The sequence below is a fragment of the Urocitellus parryii genome, chromosome 4 (assembly GCF_045843805.1).
Source record: "Urocitellus parryii isolate mUroPar1 chromosome 4, mUroPar1.hap1, whole genome shotgun sequence".
Lineage (NCBI taxonomy): Eukaryota > Metazoa > Chordata > Mammalia > Rodentia > Sciuridae > Urocitellus > Urocitellus parryii.
This window is the reverse complement of record NC_135534.1, coordinates 23,030,729-23,057,071: the sequence shown is the minus strand read 5'-3', so window position 1 is coordinate 23,057,071 and position 26,343 is coordinate 23,030,729. Positions and strand designations below refer to the sequence as shown.

Sequence of the window (26,343 nt, the reverse complement as noted above, 5' to 3'; positions counted from 1 at the left end):
TGAAAACGGGGAGAATGTTAAGGTGACACACAGGACACCGTTTTGTTAGCGGTATCAAGTTCTGACCGCTGCAGGGAAGGGCGGGAAGAGCTGCCAGAGCAGCCGTGGGCGTCCAGAGTGCAGAGATCCGGGGCTGGAAGGTGCTCGAAGCCCCCTGTCCTAACCTGAGCGTCGCTGACTTGTTATTTGTGTGCACTTCACTTTACAGAATTCTCTGTCAACAGACCCCAAAGATAAGAGCCATTCCACTCAGGTGCACCATGCTTTTACCTAAGTAGCATCCCTGTCTCCACTCCCTGAATCTCATGTGTCCCCTCTCCATGACCTTTAGCTGTGACCAGAGGAGCTCTTGGCTAGGCACCCAGCCCCCACTGCAGAGAGGCCCACCCCTGCCCACTGGCCCAGCTCTGCTCCCTGCACAGGGGATTGTGGCCAGGAAGCCACAGAACACTCTGGACTCTCCAACGCCTTGCCACAGGTGTCCTCTCCACATTGCAGGGAAGGGCCTGAAGACCCGGAGAAGGATTCCTTCTGGCTAAGGCAACCAGCTCAAAGTGAATCAAGTCTACACTGGCTCAAGAGGAGAATCTCTGTCTACACTAGGTCAAGGGGAGCAAGTCCCCATCGCCGTTGGCTCAAGGCAAGTGAGAGGAGAGGATGGCTGCTAGGCTCAGGCCTTTGTCCTGAGGCCTCCCTCTTAAAAACAATAAACAAACAAACAAAACTACCTTTTTAAAAATATTTAAAAGATCAATTTTATTAGACGATTTGTGAAAAAAAGAAATTAAAAATAAATTTCTCCCAAAGCATGGGAGAAAGGACAAAGGGCAGGGAAAAGTCTCTATGATGTGTCTTCACAGCGAGGGGCAGAGGAGACTCCTGGTGGATGCAGAGGTGCTCCTGCCGGCCTGGGACCTGGGCGGGGAAGCCGGGGCCAGGTGGCACTGAAGTGTTCTGGCTGGCCGTCGGTTCTGCTGGTTCTGACTTGGCTTGGAAGGTCCGTTGGAGCCACTGTGCTCCTGATCGCTGAGCGACTGAAGCATGGTACGCAGCACAGCTGTTGGGTGCAGGTGACGATGCTCCTCCTCACCCTCTTCCAACCCCTGACGCGGTGGTGGGATTGCCCTGTCTCAGGGGTCCCTTGGGAGGATGAGCTGTCCTCTTCTGGGGCCCTCCTACTGAGGCTCACGGGGGGCTTGGGTGAGCTGGGCACACAGTGGGGCTGGGAGGTGAGGCTGGGAGGGGGTGTGTCCATGTTGAGGAAGTGCAGCTGGATGGCGGGCACGCTGGCACTGCCACCACCCTTGTGCTGGGTCTGCTTGGCCTCCCCAGGCTGCTGCAGCTGCTCACGGGGTGAGGGAAGGGCAGGCTCACTGGAACGCTTCTTGGGGAGGACCCAGGGGGAATCCACAGGCCCCAGGGGAGGCCCAACTCTCCCATGACTCATGCGCTTCACCTGGAGCTTGCAGCCCGCCCCCTGGATTCTCTGGTGTTTGAGCAGGAGGTATGTGGCCATCGCATTGTCATACTTTTTCTTGGCCAGGGACATCCAGGTGTTATAGGGGTCGTAACCCATGTTGACCATGGTTGCTATAATTGTGGGATCTGGGAGTTCAGGGAGCACCTGGACAGAAGGACTGGGCGATGCTGCCTTACCCTGGCTCAGCCACGGGTGCCTCATTACCTGCTCTAGGGTGGGCCTCTGGGTGGGGTCCACTGTCAGGATCTCACGGATGAGGCTCTGGGCTCCCTCGGAAACATTCAGGGGAGTGTCATAAGTTCCCTCCAAGATCAGCTTCTTCACCTGCTGAGCAGTGCTGGCCATAAATGGGCGTCTCCCCGTGAGCATGAAGTAGAGAGTGACACCCAGGCTCCAGACGTCGGCAGGGGGGCCCTCGTATGCCTTCCCCAGGACGATTTCAGGGGCAAAGTAGAGGAGAGTGCCCCAGAACCTGTTCAGCTTCTGCCCAGCTGTGAATCGGGCGCTCAGGCCAAAGTCAATGAGTTTCACGTTGCCTCTGTCATCCAGCGCCATGTTCTCTGGCTTGAGGTCCAGGTGCACGATGCCCTTGATGTGGCAGTACTGCACGGCCTGCATGGTCTGCCTGAACAGCCTGCGGGCCTCCTCCTCCGGCATGCCACCAGGTTCTGCGATGAGTTTCCGTAGGTTGCCCCTACCTGCATATTCCATGACAACATAGACGTAGTTGATGGTCTCGATGACCTGGAAGAGCTGGATCACGTTTGGGTGGTCCAAGCCCGCCATCAGATCTGGCTCAGATAGGAAGGGGAGGTTCCAGAGTACTTTTGCCAAGGCCTTCACTGCAACCTCTGTCCCAGTCAGGCGATGGCGGGCAAGCTTCACCGTGGCGAAGCCCCCTTCCCCGATGCCCCGCACAACTTCATAATGGTCTGTGAAGGCGGGCTCATAGGAGCCCAGCTCTGGGGGCTCTAGGCTGCTCTCACTACTCTCACTGCTTATCCTAAAATGGAACACCATCTTAGGATGCTAGCTAAAAAAATAATAATAAATAAAATAAATACCCCCCCAAAGAATCCCAAAACACAAAAGGAAAAAAAAAAGAAAGAAAAAAAAACAATATTCAAAGACCAAAACCACCGGCCACCAGGCACCAGGCACCAGCCACCAGCCACCAACCACCAGCCACCACCCACCAACCATCAGCCACTACCAAACGTGCTAAGTTTCTGGGAGTCCAACAGGTCACCACCAAGAGCTTTCTGTTCTTATGGACAAAACCCAACCGCAGCCACTCTCTTATATACAGTTTGAAATTCCCTCATTGTGGCCGTGCCGAACCTAGGGCTCAAACTTCTCCTTCTAAGGACGCAGGGTCCCGCTGGGTCAGGCATGTTGGGTTCTGCCCAAGCTGTTTCTGTCTTATTCAGGCTGAAAAAAAAAAACACATGGTGTTAGATATCTTAACTATATCTTATGGGGACATCTGTGATATTATAAAAACTAAGTGTTGAGTTTACATTCCCGATAACTCTGATTCTACCATGCGGCCTGCACAATGGTTTCATTAATGAGGTTCTAGGCATAAAGTTAGCTAGATGAGATCGAAATAAAACACACAGACTCAGTTACTTTATTTCTATTGCTAGATCCGAGACGGCTCACCTCTCTGGTTCCTACCTCTAACCGCCCAGCAGGGCAGCAAGGATTACTCAGGGCTAGCAGGAGAGAGAGAGAGAACACGCCTGGGAGTAGACTTTTATTGGGGTACAAGAGATTCAGGGGAGAATTCCATCCAATGAAGGCTGAGGGGGGCTGCACTCCAAGCTCAGGGTCAGTGATTGGGTCCCCGGGGTCAGTGGTCAGGCACACCCCCACACGGATGGGCTCTCTCATCAGGAAAGGGCCAGGAAAGCTTCGACACAGCCAAAGCGCCTCAGACCCTTAACGGGAGCCACCCAATCACGTGTCAGAAATGGCTTCCCACATCTGATAATGTAACTAATATCCTTAAAGATTTTCAAGCCAAACAGAGGCCACGTCCACCCCCGCATGGCCATGAAAACAGCTCAGCTCTTTCACCGCTTGGTAAAAAAAAAAAAAAAAAAAAAATTATCATCACATTCAAATGTCTGTACTCATCTCATCCCAGCACTCACAGCTTCTTGTTTCTTAGAACACCTGCCTCTCAGAAGACTTTACAACCTGCTCTTTCCAAACCCTACTTTTACCAGAGACCTCTTGACCAACCCAAAACATTCCTGAAAGGGAAATTTAAACCGCTTACCCCATGTCACCCCTTCTCAGCCTGAAGCAGCCAGAGTGGTCTTCACCCATTTCCCCTTACAGCAGTCAGGGTTCCCTTAATCAGAGGGGAGAATGAAATGGGGACAAGGGACAGACAGTCAGCATAGATAATGAATGATTCCTAGGGAAGATGGGGCTGATTCAACGACAAGGAAATGAAATGCTAACACCTCCACAGCACTTCCCACCCTCTCGGCCAGTTACCAAAGCTACCTATACCTCCAGGAACTGCTCCTCCCAACGTGAGGAGCTGCTAATGAGCACCCCTGGGCGGCTCTTTTCCTGCCTCTTGGTCATGGAGGCAAGATAGGAAGAAAACTGAGATCTAGAAAGGAATAACATATACCCCCTCCCACGGGCACCAGCTTTGGGTCCCCCACCCCCAAGTCTTTCTCTACCTCTCTCTCTCCTCTCTTCTGTCTCTTAAATAAACGTTGCTTCGTACACTTGCCTCAGCATTTCTTGGGTGTTTAATCTTCAACACCAGGGGAACAAGAACCCAATCCTGATTTTCCAAGACCAGTATCAATTTCATCAATTTGAAAAGCTCCTTTTTATTTTGGGAAATTCTTTTGTCTTGAAGTCTCCCATGTCACACTTACTATGAACACTTCCGTTTTTCATTATTGCTATTTTCCTGGCCTATTTTTCCATTTTTATCTTTAGCTATTTGTCTTTAAATATAAACTAGGTCTCTTGCAAACGCATTCTTCTTGATTCTTGATGATGACATGGTGATCTCTCAGTTGGTCTTCAGTCCATTCACATTTAATGGATATGACTGGCTTCAATTGACTGTTTCCTGTTGGTGCCACATGCTCTTTTTCTCTCCTTTCTTTTAGATTAACCAAGTGTTATTTAGTATTATGGGCTATTTGGCTTTGCCTATTCCTTCTGATTTAAAAAGAAAGTTTGCCCTAAGGTTTACAGTACATGTATTTCAAGGGACCAGACTGAGCTTGAGGTGGAAAAGGCTAGGCATTGGAGACTAGGAAGGGACAGTACAGGTTGATGAGAGAGCAAGCACAAGGGCAGCCATCTTAACTTGCTGCAACATGTTATAAGACAGTTCCTGCTTCTTAGAAAGGTGGAAGTCTCCATCTTGCCCAAAGTGACTGCATCATCCATAATCTGGCCCATGCTGGCTGTGGGACAGTTGTAATACCAAAACCAATAAAGAGGAACTTATCAACTTTTCCTTATGTGCCTTGAAAAGGAGGAGCGCTGCAAGACTTAAAGGGCACTCTTGCTCCTCCCAGGTGCTCTGTGCAGGGGGTTCTAGATCTTTCTCTCACTTTCCTTTTAAATAAAATTCCTGCTTCCTTGCTTACCTCCAGGGCAGTGTTCATTCTTCGACTCCATGGAACACAAATCCAATCCCGACTCTGCAGGTAACAAGCTGATGTCTCTGCACAAAGTCTAGCCAGGCTGTGGATCCCTGAGGTGGCCATACCAGTTTGTGTTAAGTGAAAGAGTTCAATAAAAATGACAAGGGGCCTTATTTTGGACTGAGCTCCTACATTAGGGCCCGAGAGGCCTAGTTAAAAACAAAAATGGACTTACGTCGAAGTTCCAGTCACCAAGCTGAAACTAACCTGTTCATCTCAGAAACCAGGATTTTAAAGATAATCTACTTTCCCAGAGGCCATTTTCAACTGGAATGATAAGTAAGTTCCCTCAGCTTTCATCTTTTCACAAAAATGATAAAACTAAAGTGACCTGATGTTCATAATGTTTTCGATTTTTCTGCCACCCCCTGCCACACACATGAAGGAACTTTGCAAGACCAACTTGCTTTTCAGCCTAGCATGTTGCTGCTCCCCTCAGCCCTCTCTGTAAAGGTAGCTGCCTCTGCTCATGTCATCAGAACACTTACTCAATTTTGTGGAATGACCTATTGCCCTATTCTAGAATGGAAACTAAATCCAAGAAGTATACTTTGGTTTTCATCCGTGGTCCCTGGTTCAGAACTCCTTGACCAAGGCAGGCGGTAGAAACCAGAACTGCTCTTCTCCAGCCCGGGCGGTGGAGACTCCTATTCCCCTGCCTGTGGGTCTTAGAGTGACTGAACGGAAATTCTCTGACTTACCTTAACGGAAATTGTCTGACAGTAGGTGATGAGACCCCTATTTTAGAAAGGAACTGCAACCGACCACGAGAAAGGCAGGCTGTCAGAGGGGCCAAGGGGAACCTGCACTCGGGCCTTGCTGGGAGTCCCAGCTGTCCGTCAGCATGGACCAGGCCCTTTTCTGTCCACTCACACTTCTCCAGTTACTATGCTTCAGTCATGTCAACACCATGATGCGTCCATAAGGGGAGGGGTCAGGAAGCTTCTGGCCAGCTGAAGATGTGGAAGCTTACAGGGGGAGGAATAAAACCACATCCACATCCCGGGAGGGTCATGCACCCCAACTCCCTGGCACGCAGGCCCCTGTTCTGGGGACCCTTCCAGACCTTCCCCTGTTTACCCCTTCATCTGGTTACTTATTTTTATCCTTTGAAACACCTTTTATTTTTACTTGTTGCAGTCCTGGGTTTTGAACCCAGGGCCTCACTCATGCTAGGCAAGGGCTCTACCCCTCAGCCACATGCCCAGTTCTTCAAATATCCTTTCTAATAAGTGGTTAAATGTATTCCCCTGAGTTCTGGAGTTGCTCTAGCAAATTAACGAAGTATAAAGTGGGGGTCGAGGGAACTCCAAGTGACAGCTAGTTGATCTGAAGTTCCATGAGTTCAGACTTCTGGTGACAGAAGTGGGAACAGATTTATGGGTGTGAGTGGTCAACCTCAGGGAGTCCACTGCTATCTCCAGGCTCTGTGTTGAGTGTACTGTAGGAGAAACTGATCCTGAGTCTGTTTTTTTCCTCCAGCTTGGAAAAGTTAATTGTTGTGATTGTGTTATTTGACAAAAGTTAAAAAAATCTCTATATATTACACATATACACACATTTATATGCATATAAATATATATATATGTTATATATATATGTATATATATGATATATATATATATATATATATATATATATATATATATATATATATAGCACTTTAAAAGTTCTCCACACTTTTGTCCTCAGTGAGAAGTTCACAGTCGTTATCATGAATTATTTTCAGGGATTCATGGTCTCCCTCCTGTTTGTATCTCCAGCCTTTCCACCAAATTCCAAAAACCCCAGTAATGTTGGACGTCTTCAAACCATCCCCTTTGCTTCCAACACCTCAGGCTCCATAGTGCTAGGACTCATCCTTCAGAACCCAACCATCTCTTCCTAAGAGGCAAGGTGTGTGTACGGGGTGGGATGTGATGCCAGTGTTTGTAGGGGTGGGGTTAACTACCCCTTATGTCTATAGAACCCCCACCACCACACTCCTTTTGAGATGGGCTATTACTATGTTGCTCAGGTTGGCCTTGAACTCCTAGACACAGTCATCCTCCTTCCTCAGCCTCCCAAGTGCTGGGACTACATGCATGTCCCTTTTTTTGGCGGGGGGGGGGTGATCTACTACTAAGCTACATCCCCAACCTTTTTATTTTGAGACAGGGTCTGGAACTTGCAATCCAGCCGCTGGGATTACAGGTGTGCTCCAGTGCTCCCAGTTCCTGCCCTTTTAAAATAGTCTTCCCACTGTTCACTGCAGTCCTGTGGGTAGTCTTGCGGTTTGTTTTGCCCATAGAGGTATCCCAGTATTCTGCAGAGATCTACCACAAAACAGGCCTTCATTAAGACACCTTAGCTGAATTAAACAGAATTCTTTACATGGAGGGAAGTGACTTCTTTATCCTATAGAAGAAAAGATGGAGGGCCAAAAATTCCTGAGACATGCACAAGGTCACAAAGTTACTGAGTGGCAAGGACAAAGTGAAGACAGGGAGTGGCCAGATGACGAAGTTCCCAGCCACACCTGTGTGGAGGGAGTCTGCTTATTTCCTTTCACAAGAAAAGGAGACTTTCTTGTTGAAATCCCTCAGAGATGAGTGACTCTACCTGCTTGATGCACCCAGGGCCAGAGTATTCAGGGTTCAGGTAGAGGTCAGAAAACATTGCATCAACGTGTGGCAGGCCAGCATATGCCTCCTCAAAATATAGATTGTCAGGCTGAAGTCCTTAAGAAGCAGATGCTGGAGAGCTCGCTGCCCTCCCTCTATTTGCCTAAATACAGGACACAGATTTACAAAGACAAGGTCCCCCTCCCCTCCACAGGGAGAAGAACAGTATCCACTGAAGACACTTTGAACTCCCATTGGCTGAGAGATGGTGCTACAGGAATCTACATTAACTATACCAGAGGTGAATGCCTGTAATCCCAGAGGCTGAGGCAAGAGGACTGAGAGTTCAAAGCCAGCCCCAGAAAGTTAGGGAGACTGCCAAGCAAGGCGGTGAGACTGTCTCAAAATAAAATATAAAAAGGGGCTGGGGTAGGCTGAGATTGTGGCTCAGTGGTAGAGTGCTTGCCTAGCAGGGAGGCATTGGGTTCCATCCTCAGCACCGCATAAAAATAAATAAAAATGAAGGTATTGTGTCCATTTGCAACCAATAGGTCGTTTTAAAAAGCCAGGGCTGGAGATGTGGCTCAGTGGTGAAGCGCCCCTGGGTTTTATCTCTCATCCACACCCCCCCACGCCCTCTCTCTCTCTTTGCCTTTTCTAAAGTGCAGTTTAAAGAGACTCAGAGTCCTTTTCCTTTGTCATGTCTCTAAAATTCCGTTTTTTGTTGCAATCCTTGGGTGGCTCGCGTTTGTCCATTAAGTACAATGTCAACAAACTTCGGTTTTTCTCCTGTTGAACAACCTTCTTTGCCTCCTTCCGTTTCTTCCTTCTTTTCCTCCCTCTCTTCCTTTCTTTCAGCGGGAGTCTGTTCCCACTAAGGACCTAGGGGGCTGAGGAAACCCCACACAGATCTGTCACAAGGCTGTGAGGCGCAGGAGGAAGGAGGTTTTCACGATGCGCCTACCATAATTCGGGGAGGACGTTTCGTGGGTCGCAACATTTGCCAAGAAACTTCTGTGCCGCTAAACGCCTCAGGGAACCGGGGGACTAGGGCGGGATGCCGCGGGTGGCGCCCCACGTGCCAGCGTGGACCGATCTGCTCCAGCGTCGCGCGCGCGGCCACCGAGGGCGGAGGTGGGAGTTGGCGGCCCGCCCCTTCCTGGGGTAGGTCTGTCCCTTCCCGGTGTCCAGCTACTCCTCAGCCTCTCGCCGCCCATAGAGCCGTGCGGGGGAGGCCTGGACTCCGCCGAGCGCCCACCTGTGCGGCCATCACCGCGCAGGCCCCAGCGAGGGTGCCTCCCGCCGGCGTCGCGAGGGGGCGAGCTGCGCGCAGCAATCCCGGAAGCCCGGCCCAGGCGCTGGGTCCCCGTCCCCGAGTCCCGCACCCGTCTTCCCCGCGCGGGAAGCTCGGGACGGCGTTTTCCCCGCAAAGAAAACGGACACGGATCGCGAGTCCGCCCCGCGCCAGCGCCGGTCTCCAAGTAGGTGCGACCCGCCGCTTTGCAGAGGAGGACGCGGCGGGGCCGCTGGGCACTTTTCAGCCTCAGCGCTTGGCGCTCAAGCCCCGGGCACTGGTCGCGCTTCCTCTTCCTGGAAAAGCCCCAGCCGCCCCCGTCCTGCAGGGCGCCCCACCAGAGGGGTTCCGAGGGCTGATCCCTCGCGGGTGACCACAGTCTGTCCTGGGACTCGCTGGACGCGGAGAACCGGCCCTGCGCTCCAGGACTGTTGGGACAGGAAAACGGGCCGGCCCAGGCCCCAGGCTGTGCAGCTGACCAGGCCACCACCCACCGCGCTGTCCTTCCTCAGACCCGGTTGTCTGGTCTAGGGAAGCTCCTCCGTGAGCCCTGCCAACTGGGGGAGGAGCCCGAGAAGACATCGTTCCCAAACCAAAATTAAACCGCGGAGGGCACCCTGGTTTCTGGGTTGCCCACGGACATCACTTGATGTCAGGAGGCTTATACTTTAGGACGGGAACATAGGTGAGGACTATTATATAAGGACCCATATTCTATAGAACTGTGGCCTCGAGCCAGGATTTGGTCTAAGATCTTGATCATGTGACATCCTCACTGGTGTCCAGTGAGGTGGCTGCTGGTACACCCACTGTGCAGATGAAACTGGCTCAGAGAAGTGGAGGCGCTCACCTCTGCTGGCAGGAGGACCCTTTCCTGGTGCCCCTTCCTGCTTGCAGCATGAAGACCTGGACCTGGGCCTCTGCCCTTGTTGGAGACTCCTACCCCTCCTTCCCTCAGTTCCCATCACCATCTGCTCCAGACACCAAGTAATCCCACCCCACCCTTTCCACCACAGGACATCTAGACTCCCTGGCAGTGATGTGTGTGGAGAATTTTAGCCTGGATGATGATGATGATGATGATGATGATGATGATTTTGTGATGAGGGACTGAACTCAGGGGCTTGTAACCGCTGAGTCACATCCCCAGCTCTTTTCATTTTTTACTTTGGGACGGGGTCTCATTCAGTTCTTAGGGCCTCACTAAGATGCTGAGGCTGATTTTGCCTCAGCTTCCTGGGCCACTGGGATGACAGGACTGTGCCACTGCACCCAGCTTAACCTGGAGTTTTGAAATTGAGATAAGCAAAGATGGAAAAAGAACACTGGTGACCCCTTAGGCTGGTCAAGGAAAAACGTATGCAGAAATGAAATGAGCCAAAGCAGCAATCTATTGAAATGACTCAGATGTAGCCAGCACAGGCCCTGGCTCACTATATGTCCTTAACAGATTTTGCTCCTTGAAGTGGTGGCACATATGGTTGCAGCTAGTTAGGGGCACAGGAAGTGGTGAGTGCATGAACTTAAAGGAAGGGGCAGATGACTAGTGGGTGGAATCAGGAGGATCATTGAGGCCAGCCTGGGCAACACAGGGAAACCCTGTTGCAAAATAAAGTGAGGTGGGGCGGGGATGGGGGTGGGGATGGTGACCGACTGTATTTCTGGGTGGTGCTTCCCAGGGCCTTGAGCAGCCCTGGGCACTGACTGCTTCTGTCTTTTGCAGATGTTCCCACTTCCTCAGAAGGAATGCAGGGAGCCTGCCACCTGTCTGGGCTTGGCCTCCACCCAGGACATGGGCCGATACTGTCGGGGTGACGTGGAAGGAGAATGCTCCAGAAGAGCAGAGCTGAAGCTGCCAGAGATCTGTGGAGTTGGTGATCCCATCGCCATGTTCTCCTCTGCCAGCTCCTGCCTGTCCTCCAGAGGCAGAGTCATCAAATGGTTCTGGGACTCGGCGGAGGAGGGCTACAGGACCTACCACAGGGATGAGTATGATGAGGACAAGAACCCCAATGTGAGCAAAGCCCTTCCCGGGCCCAAGAGGGAACTGCGGGGCGGGTACCTTCCTTGACTGTTGGGCAGCACCCAGCTGGCACCTGTAGGGGATATCACGGTCCTCTGCCTCCAGGAGGGCTTCTGATGGAGGTCCTAGAGGCCCATAAGCAGAGGCCTATTATAGTGACCCCCCATTTATAATTAAGTGGACACGGACTTGTGAAGGAAGAGTTCAAGAGCTGTAGAGTGATCCTGCATGGATAACCTGCCACTAGTCACCTTGATTTTGTTTTCTTTTTGTGGGGCTGGGGTTAGGATCAAGCTCTCCCTCATGCCAGGCAAGTGTTCTACCCCCGAGCTATCCCTAGCCCCAACCATTCAACTCTGGAGCTAGGACAGAGCTGGGGTTCAGTGCAAGATGGTTCCGTTTCTTTCAATCTCTGCTCATCTCCAAAATGGGGTAATTATACCTGCTGCAGAAGAGTGGAGATTAAATGGGATTTATGATGGGATTAGCTCAGGGCTTGCTCTGGGGTACAGGGAATAAATGTTGCTGCTATTATAGTGATATTACCTGCCCAATTTTTATGTTATTATTATTACTACTGTTAGTAATACCTTCACAGATCAGAGAGCTGCACAAATTATTCTTTAATAATCTTTATGTCTTCAGCAGCACCCAGGTACCAGCCGCTCTAGTAGGTGCTGGCATTTTTAACAGTGAGCAAGAACAAAGTTTTTCTCTTCTATGCATTTATGTTCTGGGTGGGAGACAGCGAACAGACAAAAGTATCTCTGTATAATATAAGGTTATAAGTGCTGTAGAGAAAAATAAAGCAGGTGAAGTGGATAGAGAATGGTGCTAATGTTGCTATTCAATAAAAGTGGTCACAGAAAGCTACTTTAATGAGGTGACATTTGGACAGAAACCCGAAAAAAAAGAAGGGTGAGAGGTGGTATTAGCTATCAATTGCTGTAACAAATTCCTTCAAATCTCAGAAATTCAGGTAGGAAGAGTTTCAGTTTCTGGAATCCTGGTGGGTGCCTCACAGTCAGGATCTTCTGTGGAGTTGCCCTGAATCTGGGGGCTGTGGTGACATCTCCCAGGGGGAGGGACAGGGAGAGGGTGGGGAGGCGCCATTTGCAAGCTCACTCACCTGGTGACTGGAGGGCCTCATTTCCCTCCACAGGGCTTTCCCACCAGCCCACTTCCTACCTGGCAGCTGCTTTTGCAGGGCAAATGACCTGGGAGAATGAGGCCAGGTGTTCCCAAGATGAAGCCACAGACTCTGTATTACCCAGTCTCAGAAGTGGCATCCCATCACGTCTGCATGTTTTATTTTGATCATCAGAGATGAGTCGCTAGGTCCAGCCCACATTCGAGTGTTTGATTAGAGGGGGTGGAGATCCCTGGGAGCCACTGTAGAGGCTGCTCACCAAACAGGAGTGAGCCATGTTGTACCTGGGGAAGAGCCCAGGGGGGAACCATGCTGGATGGTTCAAGGGACAGAAAAGGGACCATTGGTCTGCAATGAAGCTGTGAGGTTTGAAGGTCATGAGGTGGTGTGGTCATAGGTCCCATGGGTGTCAAGGACCACGGTGAGCCTTCTCATTTCGGATCAAGTGGGCGAGGAGGTGTTGCAGGGAGATGCGATATGATCTGATGTCTGTTTTTAAGAGATGCTTTGGACTGTGCATGAGGCTGGACGATAGGTGAGGGAGTGGGGAAGACAGGAAGTGGAGAAGCTGGCGGGGTGATGGGGTTGGGCCAGGATCTCTGCAGTGGAGCTTGGCAGCGGGTGGATTGTGCGTGTATTTGGAAGGCAGAGCTGTCAGGGTTCGCAGGTGCATTGGCTGTTTGTCCCCCAGGGGGAGATCACAGCCTCTTAGGTGTCTTCATCTCTGCTCATTCCAGGTCTATGTTGCATCTTTCCTTCTTCCTTTACTCCCTTTGCCCCTCTAAATTTGGAAGTCGGGAGTCAGCAGGGTGGGGGGCAGCACTGCGTCCCTGGGGATTCTAAGGGAGAGCTTGGGCTGGGCCTTGCATCATATCTCTCCTATGAGAATAAAGACCTTCTGCAGTGGGGCTCAGGTGTTGGCTGGGTCTCCAGGGGGAACATTTACACTGACACGAGGCCGTTCTTTATCTGTGGGGAGGATACTGGGGACTGAACCCAGGCTATATCCCAGGCCTATGAGGGCTCATTTTTTTTGGGGGGGGGTACGAGGATTGAGCTTAGGGGTGCTTAACCACTGAGCCATATCCCCAGCCCTATTTTGTCTTTTTATTTAGAGACAGGGTCTCACTAAGTTGCTTAGGGCCTCTCTAAGTTGCTGAGGCTGGTTATGAACCATGATCTTCCTGCCTCAACCTCCCAAGCTGCTGGGATTACAGGTGTGTGAAGCTGCTGGGATGACAGGTGTGTGCCACTGCATGTGCCCAGGGCTCATTCTTATTGACCTCCACCTGGTTTCTGATCCTGGAGAACATAGTTCTGTGTGTACATTCTTTCATCCTGTAAACATGTATGGATTCCTGCTAAGCGGCTGAGAGATACTGTAACGTCCTGGGTGTGCATCTGCCTTTAGGAGTTTGCCTGCAGCAGGGGAGTAGAGCATGGACTTCTGTCCCCATGGCCCTGAGCAAAAAGTCAGCAGTGCTCTAGAGGGTGACAGATTAAGAGCCGTGGAACCCTAGAAAAGAAAGGTCCTTCTAGGTGGGATTGGGGGCAGGCTCCTGGAGGAGATGGCACTTGAGCAGAACTTTAGAAATGGGAAGAGAGAGCCTGAGGCCAAGGGGGGCAGGGCTGGAGTGAGACCAGGAGGGGTGGCGGGAGGGCAGGGTGGCAGAGCTCCCCGATTGCTGACCCTGTGGGCTCCTTTCGCGGGCACTCCTCTGCCATGCTCACGTGGCCCTGTTCCTCTCGTCTCCAGGGCATCATTAACTTGGGCACCAGTGAGAACAAACTCTGCTTTGACCTGCTGTCCGGGCGGGTGAGTCCAGGGGAACCTTCTTTAGAATACTTCCCTAAAGAACCTGCTGTGGGCTCTTGGCCTGGCCAGGGGGTCAGGGGACCCGGGTTGCCTTGGGAACCACTTTCTGGGTGATCTAGGCCCATCACTTCCCTGAGATCCTGATTCTTCATCAGTTCAGGCTCTGCCCCTTTGCCCCTCCTGCTGTGTTGGGTCCCTCACTCCAGGGGACTCAGTGCCCTGCTTTTTTTTTTCTTTTCTTTGTATCAGGGATGGAACCTGGGGTGCTTCACCACTGAGCCACATCCCCAGCCCTTTTTATATTTTATTTAGAGACAAGGTCTCGCTGAGTTGCTTAGGGCCTTGATGAGTTGCTGAGGCTGGCCTTGAACTCTCAATCCTGCCTCAGCCTCCCGATTAGAGGCATGTACCACTGTGCCCTTCAGGGGAACCCAAAGTCCTGATTGGTGACTTTGGCAATTTCCATTACCAATTTCAAGCTCCAGGTGTGCCATCCTGGAGCAGCAGGATTGGAAAAGAGATATGGTGGCCCAAGCTCATTTGTATTCCCACCATATGGAACGTGACCCCAAGAGTGGGGTGGCAGCACAGTGCAGGACAAGCGGGAAGTGACTATATTCATGTCCTCATTCCCTTGCTTTTATAATTCTTTGCTTGGTCTATTTTAAATTATTTCTCAAAAGACTGTTTCCGGGCTGGAGTTGTGGCTCTCTAGTAGAGCATGGACCTTGCCCGAGTGAGGCTCTGGGTTTGACCCTTAGCACCACATAAAAATAAATAAAAGTATTGTGTCCATCTACAACTAAAAAAAATGACTGATTCCAACATAGCTTGCAGCATTCCTGGAAATCTGGAAAGTTCCTGGATGTCATAATCCAGTTCCTTGAGCAGGGGGTCTCCAGTTGGAGCTGGGTTTGTAGAGGCAGCAATGCTTCCCCAGAGGACAGCTTTCCAAAGGAGAAAAATCCAAGCCCCAGGGGGTGGGTTGTAGGGAGGGTCTTCAAACCGGTTTTCCCTAAAGCCAGCTCTTCCTGAGACAGCTCAGCACTGAAAAAAAATAGAAGCTGGGTCATATATGTAATTTGAAATTTTCTATTAAAAAGTTAAAAGAAAGCTTGGTAAAATGAATTTAATAATTTATTTCATTTACATCGTGTAACTAAGACATGACCATTTTACCATGTAATCAATATAACGACTGTCAACATAGTCTACATACTTCCTCATAGTAAGTTTTCAAAATCCAGTGTCTCATTTAGACTCACCACGTACCAAGAGTTCAGAAGCCACAGTGGGCCATGGGGACATGTGGGACCAGCTCTGAGGGATGCCAGGAGGAGGGAAATGGCTGGACACGTGGCTGATTCCCTTCCTCTGCTCCCACCACCCAAGGACCCTGCGTTATTAGTTCTTCTTTGACATTTGGCCTGTGATGCCCTAGAGGTCTAACCCAGCACCTGGTCACAGAGGTGATGGTCCAGAAAATGCCACCTTTTCCACAACGTGATACTAAGCCAAACCTGCCAGAGAACAAGTGGTCTTCAGTCCTTCTAGAAGTTGGAGCCAAGACTGAGGTGACAGCACCCTGCTCCCTCTCCTGGCACTGTCTGTGCAAGCCACACCTTTTTTTTTTTTTGGTGGCAATGTTGTATGAAGAGCACTCGACCAGAGTCCAGATTTCTGGGTTTGGGTCTCAGCTGTGCCACTAAATGGCTGTGGGACCTTGGCAGAGTCACCTCACTTTTTTGATCCTCAGTCTCCTCATCTGCAAAATGGGCATGGGACATGCTGTCCCTCTGGGGTTTCTCTGGGACCCACTGCTGTGTGGAAGCAGGAGGCAGTGGGTCCCTCAGCCAGTCCCTCTCCTCTTTGTCCCCAGCTGACTCAGAGTGACATGCTGCGCGTGGAGCCGCCCCTGCTGCAGTACCCTGACTGGAGGGGGCACCTGTTGTAAGTACTGCTGTGGGACAGTGGATCTCCACATGGGCTGTTTTGCTCCCCCAGGGATGTTGGGCAAGGCCTGGACACAGGTTGGAGGGTCATAACTTGGAGGTGGAGATGCTCCTGGCCTTCAGTGGGTAGAGGCCAGAGATGCTGTTAGACCTACTGTGCACAGGACAGCTTCCCCAACAAAGAATTGTCCAGCTCCAAATATCAGGGGTGGCAGGTGGAGAGAGCCTTCTGAAGGCCAAGGGCCGAGTCCTGGAGGCCTGGAGATCCTGGGGTTCCCTGCCTGTCCCCGCCTGGCTCAGGAGCTCCCAGTTTGGTTTCCATGGACCTGGGTCTGACGTACTGGCAGGGCCTTTGGGTGAGGAGTCTGTTCTTCTTGTCAGTAGCTGATAGAAGTCAGATCCCATGTCTGGCAACACTGATGCTTGGCTCTACTGCCTGAGCAGACACCAGGGACCAGAGGACAGGGGTTCAGTGGCTGAGGACTTGATCCCAAGACTGATTCCAAAGCACATGTTCTTAAACACAGTGGTTAGGATGCTGAGCCTGGAGACAGGCCGCTGGGCTTGGGCTTGTGTTTGTGTTCTGTACTTACCAGCAAGTGGCTCAATTTCTTCAGACCTGTTCTGTTTTGTGCTGGGGATTAAACCCAGTGACCTTTTACCATTGAACTACATCCCCAGTCCTTTTAATATTTTATTCTGAGACAAGGTCTCACCAAATTTTTGAGGATTTCACTAAATTGCTGAAGCTGGCCTTGAATTTGAGATCCTCATGCCTCAGCCTCCTGAGTTTCTGGGATTACAGTGGCTAAACCTGTTTCTTTGTCTGTAAAATGGAAATATTAATAATTATAGTGTTGTGTTCTCAAAATAACATCTGGGTGTAGGATAAATGTAGAACTACAGGGAAAGAAAACTCAGCACATGTGGGAGGGCACCTGGGAGTGAGGACAGGTGCAGAGCATAATGCCCATGTGGGACATGAGGGGAGAATAATGGCAGGGGCCTGAGAATTCCCCAGAGGAGCTTTGGGGTGGCCAGTGGTTTGAGGACCTTCTGGAAAGCACGGCCTATCTGTCTGTCTGATCTCTAGCCTCCGGGAGGAAGTGGCTAAGTTCCTGTCTTACTACTGCAAGAGCCCAGCACCCCTCAAAGCAGAGAATGTGAGTAGCCCCCTCCTCTGCTCTTTCCTGCCCTTTTGCTCTGCTCCCACTCTTGGCTGGCCAAGGGCAAGGTGGGTTGGGATCAGCTTATTTTTTAAAAATATTTTTTTAGTAGTAGATGGACACAATACCTTTATATTTTTTGTTGTTTATTTATTTATTTATTTTTAGGTGGCACTGGGGATCGAACCCAGTGCCTCACGCATGCTAGGCAAGTGCTCTACCATTGAGCCCCAGCCCCAGCCCAGCTGTCAATCTTCATTTGGTTCAAAACAGAATGAGCAATGCCTGCTCCCTTCTTGACCCCTGACCCTGGATGCATTTTTAAAATTTTTATGTTTTGGTATTGGGGATTGATCCCAGGGGTGCTTTATAAAGGAGCTACATCCCTACCCTTTTTTATTTATTGTTTTTATTTTGAGACAGGGTCTTGCAAAGTTGCTGAGGGTCTCACTGAATTGCTGAGGCTGGCCTCAACTTATGATCTTCCTGCCTCAGCCCCCCATGTGCTGGGATTGCAGACGTGCACCACTGCACTCAGCTGGCCCTAGATATTTAGAGTTGGGGTAGAATCTCTGCCCCACATTGTGCTGTGAGCCCTCTTGGCCTCCTCACCTTCAGGCAAGACCCTCTGAGTGACCGGCTCCTGGGTTCTTGCTCAGGTGATGAGAGCAGGGTCCCCTCAAATGACTTTGGCTGTAGGGGAGGAGGGTGTTTGTCTAGACAGAGCCCCAGGATGCTGAGGGGGAACCTGACTCTCTTCTGTGATGAACTGGGACAGAGGTTATGGGTTTTCACTCCCTCTTGGAACTCCGTCATCCTGTCCCTCTATGTCACCCCAGGTGGTTGTTCTGAATGGCTGTGCCTCTGTCTTCTCTGCTCTGGCCACGGTGCTGTGCGAGGTGGGGGGTAAGTGAACTCAGGGTCTGCTCTGAACTGGGGTCTACACGGCAGGACCCCCAGTTGTCTGACCTCACGGGCTGCCCAATGTGCTTAGAATAGAATACAGGAGGCCACAGAGGTCTTACATCAATGGCTTGAGGAGACTCCCAGGGCGTGGCCATACCAGGGGAGGGTAGAGGAGCTGGCTCTGGGCTTTCTGCCTCCTCCTGTGACACCATGGCCCAGAGCAGGAGGAACAGGAGGAGGTTACCTGGTGCCATCTCTTTTACATCGGGGGAGGGGAGAGGGGGGAGAACTTCCCAGAAGGGTCTCCACAGAGCCCCTTTGTACTGACCTACAATGACTGAACCCATTCCCAGAGCAGTCCTGGGTCAAAGGGGAGGAGAGAGCCAAACTTAGTTTGTCCCCAACGGCTGGGGAAGGCCTGCCATCCCCTCGTGTCTTAGCAAGGAGGGACACTGGGATGGCTGTTGAGTAGGCAGCCAGCCAGGCCTGCTGCACAAGCCATGCTCTTAAGACCTGGCCTTGGTCAGGGGTGTCTGTTGCCGGGGACAGAGGCCTGTTCACCATGGCTTAACCAATACTGGTAATGGCCGTGGGTCTATCGACCACGTTCTACATTCCAGGCCTTGGCATAAGGCTCCACACATCCATAATATCTCATTTAACCTCGCAGTGTCCCAGGGAGGTTGGTTCTATGGCAAACCTATCCTATAGGTGAGGATCCTGAGGCCCAGAGGTTAAGGAACTGTCACACAAAAAGAGTCACCAGGAAGATCCCTGGTCAGAATATAATAGGCAATTGCCAACCCTTTCTAGAATAATCAAAGAAAGGGACCTTCCTAACCAAAGTTGAGCACAGTCCCCAGCATAGTAAGTGCTCAGCAATGTTAGTCATTAATTGCAAAAGATCTTGACTTTTGGGTTTTCACCTTGACCATGGTGTGAAGGCGTGTACAGTCAGTGGGAACTGTACTTCAGATTTTGAACTGTATTCCTTGTCCTTGCTGTCGGTAAGTGCTACTATATTTTCTGCTACGCTGGGCAGTGGAGTGAGCCCAGCTCCCAGGCAGCCACGAGATCATGGACACCACCCTCCATGGCTAAGCTGGGAGGTTTGGCAGGTCAGGTGGATTAAATGTACTTTTGACTTAACGACATTTTGGACTTACGTGGACTTATCCGAACAGAACCCCCATAAGCACAGGAGCACCTGTATTAGGAAGGGGACCAATGTCAGTGGCCTGAGCTTTAGAGTTTGGGGAATTGAGCTGGAACATGCTCCAGATGATCCTCTACGATGCCCAGGGGGTCAGGAGTGTTCCAGCCAGAGGATGACAGGTCCTGCCTGTTCCTGTCCCCAGAGGCTTTCCTGATCCCCACCCCTTACTACGGAGCCATCACACAGCATATCTATCTCTATGGCAACGTCCGACTGGCCTATGTCTATCTGGACAGTGAGGTGAGAGCTCCTGTGTCTCAGGTGGGCCTGGGCCTTCCTGGCCAGGGGTTCCCTGGGCCTGAATTGTGGGTGGGCACGGGAGGAAGTCCATGCCGAGGGCTCTGGAGCTGCTGTGGAAAGGGCTTGGAGCCCTCCATTGCCACATGGCTGCCTGTGCCTGGGTCCTGGAGGGTCCCCTGCTCTAGGCTCTAAGATTCCTGGGGTCCACATAGAAGCCAAGAACCAGCCACCAAAATAAGGGTGATGGACAGGGGACAGAGACCTTCACATGGAAGCCCTGGGATCCCACCAGAGGACCCCTACGGGTCTCTGCTGGAAACCTGAGAGCCATAAGAGGTGTCCCTGCTGTGACTTGTGGAATGGAGGACAGGAAGAGGAAGTGGCCCCACCTGTTTTCCAGGGACTGATCTGAGGCGATGGGGGGTGAGGGACCTGAGAACTCAGGGTTGGGGGTCCCTGAATTTGGCTGGAGACGTTGGTGGATCTTCTTCCAGGTCACTGGGCAGGACACACGCCCCTTCCAGCTCACGGTGGAGAAGCTGGAGACGGCCCTGCAAGGAGCTAGATCTGAGGTCTGCAGATGGAGTCCAACCAGGGCTGGGAGTGGGTGGGTCTGGACACAGCCTGGACCCCTCTTCCCGTGGCTCATCTCCTGAGAGCTGGTTGGTGGCCATGATGGGGACACATGGTAGTGTGGTGGCACAGAACCTGGAGGTTCTGCCCATTGGAACAAGACCCTCATGCCTCTGTGCAGAGAGTCAACCCGGGAGCTTCGTGGAACGTGGCCCCCTCTCCCCACTGCCTCTGACTCGGCTTCTAGGGGTCAAGTATGGAGCTGGGGGACTGTGGGTTAGTGAGTCTCCTGAGAGGTGGAGGGGGTGGTCCTGTTCACTTCGAGGGGATTGAAACGCAGAGGGCCCCCTTCTCTGGGGGCTCCTTTTAATCCACTTTTCAACCCTCTGTCTACTTGGGTGATTTTACCTTGGACCTTAGAGCGGTCACGTGTTCACTGTAGGAAAGTTGAAAGTTGAAACCCGTGCCCTTGAGTTTTGCAACACAGGCCCTCTCCTGGCTCGTGGGCACATTCCCCTCTGTGCTCTGTGTTGGTTTTCTTTTCATAGTCAGCCCGATGCTGCAGATGTCATTCTGTGTCCTACTGTGCTTCATGTGGGTCCTGACCATGTCCCCAGGACACTCACTTCCCTGGGAGCCACCAGGGATCAGCCCCATCTAGTGGGTCTGCGTGGCCTTGGGGAGGAGCTGAGGTCTCTGCCTGTGGATGGTTTCAGGGTGTCAAGGTCAAGGGCCTCATCCTCATCAACCCCCAGAATCCTCTGGGGGACATCTACTCCCTGGGAGAGCTGCAGGAGTTCCTGGGATTTGCCAAGAGGTGAGTTCCCCCGAGTAGGTCCTGGGTCCATCCAGGCTCTGGGGTGGGCTCTTCTGCAGGCCCTGCACCCTCTCACCCCACCACGGGCTTCTACCTGCCTTGGCCTCTCCCTGGCAGCGCGGCAGTGACAGGGTAGGGCTTTGGTAGATGCCATTTCTCTCTGTTCCATGTTATTTCTAAAATTAAGCTCTTTGTTGTTGTGGTGGTGCTAGGGATTGAACCCAGGGCCTTACACGTGCTAGGCTAGTGCTCCACCACTGAGCTTCATTCCAGCCGTATTCAAAGTTTTATTTTGAGACAGGGTCTGGCCAAGTTGCCCAGGTGGACCTTGAACTTGCCTCCTCCTGTCTCAGCCTCCTGGGTGCTGGGATTACAGGGGTTTCATCTCTTCCTCGTGATAGTAATGGCTTCCCTCACTGCATGGCCCAGCCCTTTGCTTGCTGTTTCTTTTAATCCTCATAACAGCTCCATAAGAAATAGAAACTTGGGGCTGGGGTTGTGGCTCAGGGGTAGAGCACTCTCCTCGCACATGATAGACCCTGGATTTGATCCTCAGCACCACGTAAAAATAAATAAACAAAATAAAGATTTTGTGTCCATGTATAACTTGAAAAATATTAAAAAAAGAAAGAAAGAAATAGACACTTCATGCTCCCAGCCCTGGGAGCCCTGGAGTGGACCCGTCAAGAGTCGGGCCAGATTTGAATGTGGGTCCGTCTGCCTTGAGCCTCCTCCTTAAATGTTCCTCTCCAGGGAGGACCCCGAGGTCCAGGCTCTCCCTGACAGGGCTTCAAGCTCCTCTCCCCTTTGCTTTGTAAGTGCTGCTTCCTGGTTGAGAAAATAGGCAAAAGGAGGGTGTTCCTGGAGAAAACGCGTCTGGACACCCTGGGTAGGCGGGTCCCTCTGGGCTGTGACCTGCTGCTCCCTGGGAGCACATGTGGCTGTACCATGTGGCCCAGCTCTCCTCCCGCCCTCTGCTCGTGGCAGGCACTCGCTGCACGTGATCATGGATGAAATCTACATGCTGTCCGTGTTCCAGGAGTCGCTCGAGTTCCGCAGCGTCCTGAGCCTGGAGAGGTGAGGCTCCTGGGCTCCGCTGACCACCAGCCCCACTGGCCTCTCTGTGGCTGGGCCCACAGGGTGTGACCTGGCCAGGGCCATGCTGCTCACACCTGGCTGACCCAAAGGGTCCTCAGGCCCCAAGAAGGTGGTGGCTGGGCTGCATCCGTGGATTTGAGATTGTTCTGTGGAGACCCTGAGACCTCCAACCCGGGGCCCTCGGACTCCAGAGGGCAGATGGGAAACTGGCTGCTGGCCGTTCCTTCGTGTCCAGTGGAGCTGCGGTTCCTCCCCCCTCCCTCTTTCCCTCCTTCCCTGCCTCCCTCCTTCCTTCCTTCCTCTCATTCAAGGAGCAAATAAGCGCTTTGGGCTGTTTAAATTAGTGGCCTTATCCATTAGATTGCGTCTGAGCACAGAATTTATAACCAAGATACCTTGGACACACTTGGACCACATCGTCTGCGAAGTCTGTATTGTGACCCCGAGGCAGGATGACAGTTCCTGATGTTCCTACCGACTTTTCAGCCCTGCTGTGGCCTTTCTGTCACTTGTCTCTCAAAAGCTCTGTGAGGACGATGGCATGTGGAGTGTGACTCCCATTCATTTTATGCATTAGGAGAGTGAGACACAGAGAAAATAGAGACTTGCCCATGAGCCTTGGGTAGTCATGGGAACAATATCTATGGGGCATCTCTCTGTGCCTGGCCCTGTGCTAGTGCTGGGGAACATCAGTGAACGACCAAGACCTTGGCCCTTCCCATGTCGAATCTTTGATAAACCCCAAACCATAGCAGCACAACACCCAGGTAGTCATTTTGACCTCGGTGGTGGCAAGTGCTAAATGGAGAATTTTGGGGAGCTCTGGGATGACCTGGTGGGGTACCCCACTGGCTGGAGAGAGTCGGGAGGTCTTTGAGGAATTGATACTTGAGCTGTATTCTAGATCAGAAGTTGGCAAATTTCTCCTCTAAGGGGCCAGATGGCACATAAATTTAAGGCTTTACAGGCCTTAGGGCCTCTCCCTCAACTCTGTCATGCACATTCTGTCAGCCAGTGAGCGCGGCTCTGACCTGATGAAACCTTATTTATGAAAACAGACCCCAGGTAGATTTTCCTGCAGTCTGTTGTTTGCTAACCCTGCTCTAAGGGATGCACAGGAATTGGTGGTTCTGAGAGATGGAAACAGGGCCAGGACCCAGGACCAGATCCGTCCATCCATCTCCTCATTTGTTCGTGGAAATGGGCCTGGGCACCCTGGTTCTGGCTGCCTCTGTTCCCACACTGTGCCCTCTGCAGGCTGCCCGACCCCCAGAAGACCCACGTACTGTGGGGCATGAGCAAGGTGAGTGTCTGGCTGGCTGCGGGGAGTCAGAGGGATGGGAGGCAGACAGGTGGGTGGAATCAGCTCCCTCTGTGGAGGGTGGTCACGGCCTCGGCTGTCTCTTCTTGCAGGACTTCGGGATGTCCGGGCTCCGCTTTGGCACGCTGTACACAGAAAACCAGGACGTGGCCACCGCTGTGGCTTCCCTCTGTCGCTATCACGGCCTCAGTGGCCTGGTCCAGTACCAGGTGTCAAAGCTGCTCCAGGACCGTGGTGACTGCCTGGGTTTGGTGCCCTGAAAGGGGGGGGGGAGGGTTATGGTCTGTCTCTGGCCCTCCAGGGATCAGTGGCTGTATCTTGCTTGCAGGTTCAGAAAGCCAGGTCAGATGGCAAAGAGACCTGTCATGGCCACCATTTACTGAGCCCTGCAGGTGCTCTTGCTGTATCTCATTTGTTCCTCCCCAGGATCCTAGGAAATTCAAAATCTTATATTTTCTTCATCATGAGGAAAAGAAAGACCACATACCCCACCTCCACAGTAACACCTAACATTGTGAAAAACACAGGCGACGTCACCGGCTGAGCAGGAGGCAGAGCAGCTGGAACTCTCATGCATTGCTGCTGGGGATTCAGGTGGTTCAGCCACTTTGACAGCCATTTGCCAGTTTCTCATGAAAACAATGACCACGCCACCCAGCCATCCCACCTCTAGATAGTGCACACACATGCATGCAAAAACCCACGTGGAAATGAAGCTGGAAACAATCTGGTTGTTCTTCCCTGAGTGAGGGGTACAGACACCACCACATGGACACATCCACGCATGAAGTGCTTCTGCAGTAAGATCCCCGACAGCACAGATTCGTCCTGGAGGTGTTAGGCTGGTGAAGGAAGCTAGTCTCAATGGATTACATACCATAATGTTCCACTTCCTGGGCATTTTGCAAAAGGCAAACTAGAGTGATGGAAGCAGATCAGGTTGTGGGGCAGAGGCCAACGTGGCTGTAAGTGGCATGAGGGTGTTTTCTGGAGTGAGGGAACCGTTCCTAATCCTGCCTACGGTGGTAGGCACACAATTACATAGATGGGTGATCATCCGTCAGTGCCTGGCTGGGATCTGGCCCTTGGTCTTTGTGGCTCCAAAGCCTCACTTTGTAACCAGGGACATCTTCGGTTTGCTCTGCATCCTGAGGAGCTTTGTGCTCTGGGCTCCCACTGGGCGTGTGGAGGCTGGAGCTGGAGGCCTCAGGGTTGAGGGGGGGGGGCTTTCAGGGACCCCTGAATTCCTGCCCCTCCTGATCCTCCCTCTCAGACTGGATCAACCGCGTGTACCTGCCTGAAAACCTTGCCCGGCTCAAGGCTGCCCACACCTATGTCTCAGAGGAGCTCAGGGCCCTGGGGGTCCCCTTCCTGAGTCGTGGGGCAGGCTTCTTCATCTGGGTTGACCTGAGGAAGGTGAGCTGGGGTGCAGGCTGGCGGGGCACAAGCCTTCCTCCAGCAGGTGAGAGGCCTGGGGGTCTCCTCTGTGTCCTGAGCCTCTACCCGCCCCTTTCCAGTACCTGCGCAAGGCCACCTTTGAGGAGGAGATGCTGCTGTGGCGCCGTTTCCTGGACAATAAGGTGCTGCTGTCCTTTGGCAAGGCCTTTGAGTGTAAAGAGCCCGGCTGGTTCCGCGTGGTCTTCTCAGACAGGCCTCAGCGGCTTCGCCTGGGTGAGCAGCCGCCTGTCGCGCCCCTCGCAAGGGTTTGCTGGTCCCCACCTGAGCAGCACCAGCGCTCACAGCCCTCACTTCTCCTTCTCAGGGATGCAGAGGGTCCGGCAGGTGCTTGAGAGCAACCCCAAGTGACAGAGGAAGCCCCTCCCTGGCAGGCCCAGGAGCCCAGGGACCAGGGCAGATGGGCTGCTCAGTGTCTGGTCAGCAGCCACTGCTTCCCACCTGGACCATCTGGATCTGGGGCTGCAAGACGGGCTGGACTTGCCCCGAGGACCTCTTTCCTGCCCGTCTGGGTGGCAGCAGGAGACTCCTTAAGCTGAGCTTCATCTTGGCCATTGCTGTCCCCTATTAAACAACCTGGGACCCCTAGACGTCTCTGTGTCTCTGTCTGAGTCATTTGTGGAACAGGGGAGTGGAGAGGGCTCCTGGCCACCGCCCTCAGCTACAGGAGGAGGGCAGAGCCCACAAGCCACCTGGACCTTCTTGGTGATGGCGTCTGCATGCTTCTTTGTTGCCAGGGAAACAAACCAGAGGAGCAGTGCACACAGAGTAAGCCAAGAAGGAAAAGGAAGTGACAACCTGCTAGGGGGAAGGGGGTAAAGTCAGTCTGTTCAGATCTGAGCACATCAGGAACCTAGTAAGGTCTCAGCTGGGGACCAGAGGACAGGACCCCAAGGTGGGAGTCAGGAGGGGCTTCTCTATGGGCATTGAAGTGGCCCCTCAGGATCGGGACTCTCCTCCTACCTGGAAAGGAGCTCTCTTCTCTGACATCCCCAAAGCAGAGTAGCCCAGCAATGGCTATGGGGGAATTTTGGGACTGGAACCCAGAACCGAGGCTGCCATGGTATTGGGCTGACCAAGGGTGACCCGCCTGGCTAAGTGGACCCGAGGTTGCCTGCCCCACCTGCAGGTGTGCTTTAGTTGAGAGCCTAAATGTGCTTTCTGATCCTCAAGCTGTGTGCTGAGGAGCTTCTCAGCTGCCCACACCCCTGCTTAGGAAAGCTGACTCAGCTGGGCACAGAGTGCTCGCCTGTCCTCCCTGCTACTCAGGATGCTGAGGCAGGAGGATCTCCTGAGCCCATGAGTTCAAGGTCAGCCTAGGAAACAATGCAAGAGGCCACTTCAAAAAGAGAAAGAAGAAAACGTGGACTCTGACTCTTTTTTTTTTTTAGCATATTTTTTATTTATTTTGTGGACTCTGTGAATGAAACATATGTGTAAACTGTAAGATTTAGTGTCTTTCCAAATATTACAATTTTTCATTATAATATATGTATTTACATTTTTTTCATTATAACATAAAAATCTACCACAAAATT

The 26,343-nt window shown here is 52.1% G+C and overlaps 2 protein-coding genes across 2 annotated transcripts; one reads left to right on the top strand and one right to left on the bottom strand.

The window, feature by feature from the left end:
- Positions 1 to 854: 854 nt before the first annotated feature.
- On the bottom strand, positions 855 to 2,500 carry LOC113193789 (sperm motility kinase 4A-like). Its single transcript, XM_026404571.2, has 2 exons — positions 1,190 to 2,500; positions 855 to 1,103 (listed from the first exon to the last, which is right to left on the bottom strand). Exons 1-2 carry the CDS (start codon positions 2,498 to 2,500, stop codon positions 855 to 857), a joined length of 1,560 nt encoding a protein of 519 aa, XP_026260356.2.
- Positions 2,501 to 8,964: 6,464 nt separating this feature from the next.
- LOC144254375 (1-aminocyclopropane-1-carboxylate synthase-like protein 1) lies at positions 8,965 to 25,240 on the top strand. Its single transcript, XM_077797466.1, has 15 exons — positions 8,965 to 9,757; positions 10,796 to 11,086; positions 14,002 to 14,061; positions 15,941 to 16,011; positions 17,107 to 17,176; positions 18,019 to 18,085; positions 19,444 to 19,541; positions 20,036 to 20,113; positions 20,831 to 20,931; positions 21,919 to 22,008; positions 23,287 to 23,332; positions 23,443 to 23,584; positions 24,624 to 24,766; positions 24,868 to 25,021; positions 25,113 to 25,240. The coding sequence occupies exons 2-15, from the start codon at positions 10,796 to 10,798 to the stop codon at positions 25,154 to 25,156; spliced, it is 1,455 nt and encodes a 484-aa protein (XP_077653592.1). The 5' UTR covers positions 8,965 to 9,757; the 3' UTR covers positions 25,157 to 25,240.
- Positions 25,241 to 26,343: the final 1,103 nt, after the last annotated feature.

What these genes read in the sequence shown, in the direction of transcription:
- LOC113193789 (XM_026404571.2), bottom strand. Translation starts at nt 2,500, where the DNA reads ATGGTGTTCCATTTTAGGATAAGCAGTGAGAGTAGTGAGAGCAGCCTA. An exon ending in CCAGCTCACCCAAGCCCCCC is followed by an intron (nt 1,104 to 1,189) that starts GTGAGCCTCAGT and finishes CCACCGCGTCAG; the next exon opens with GGGTTGGAAGAGGGTGAGGA.
- LOC144254375 (XM_077797466.1), top strand. Translation starts at nt 10,796, where the DNA reads ATGTTCCCACTTCCTCAGAAGGAATGCAGGGAGCCTGCCACCTGTCTG. An exon ending in GGTGCTGTGCGAGGTGGGGG is followed by an intron (nt 18,086 to 19,443) that starts GTAAGTGAACTC and finishes TCCTGTCCCCAG; the next exon opens with AGGCTTTCCTGATCCCCACC. An exon ending in ATGTCTATCTGGACAGTGAG is followed by an intron (nt 19,542 to 20,035) that starts GTGAGAGCTCCT and finishes ATCTTCTTCCAG; the next exon opens with GTCACTGGGCAGGACACACG.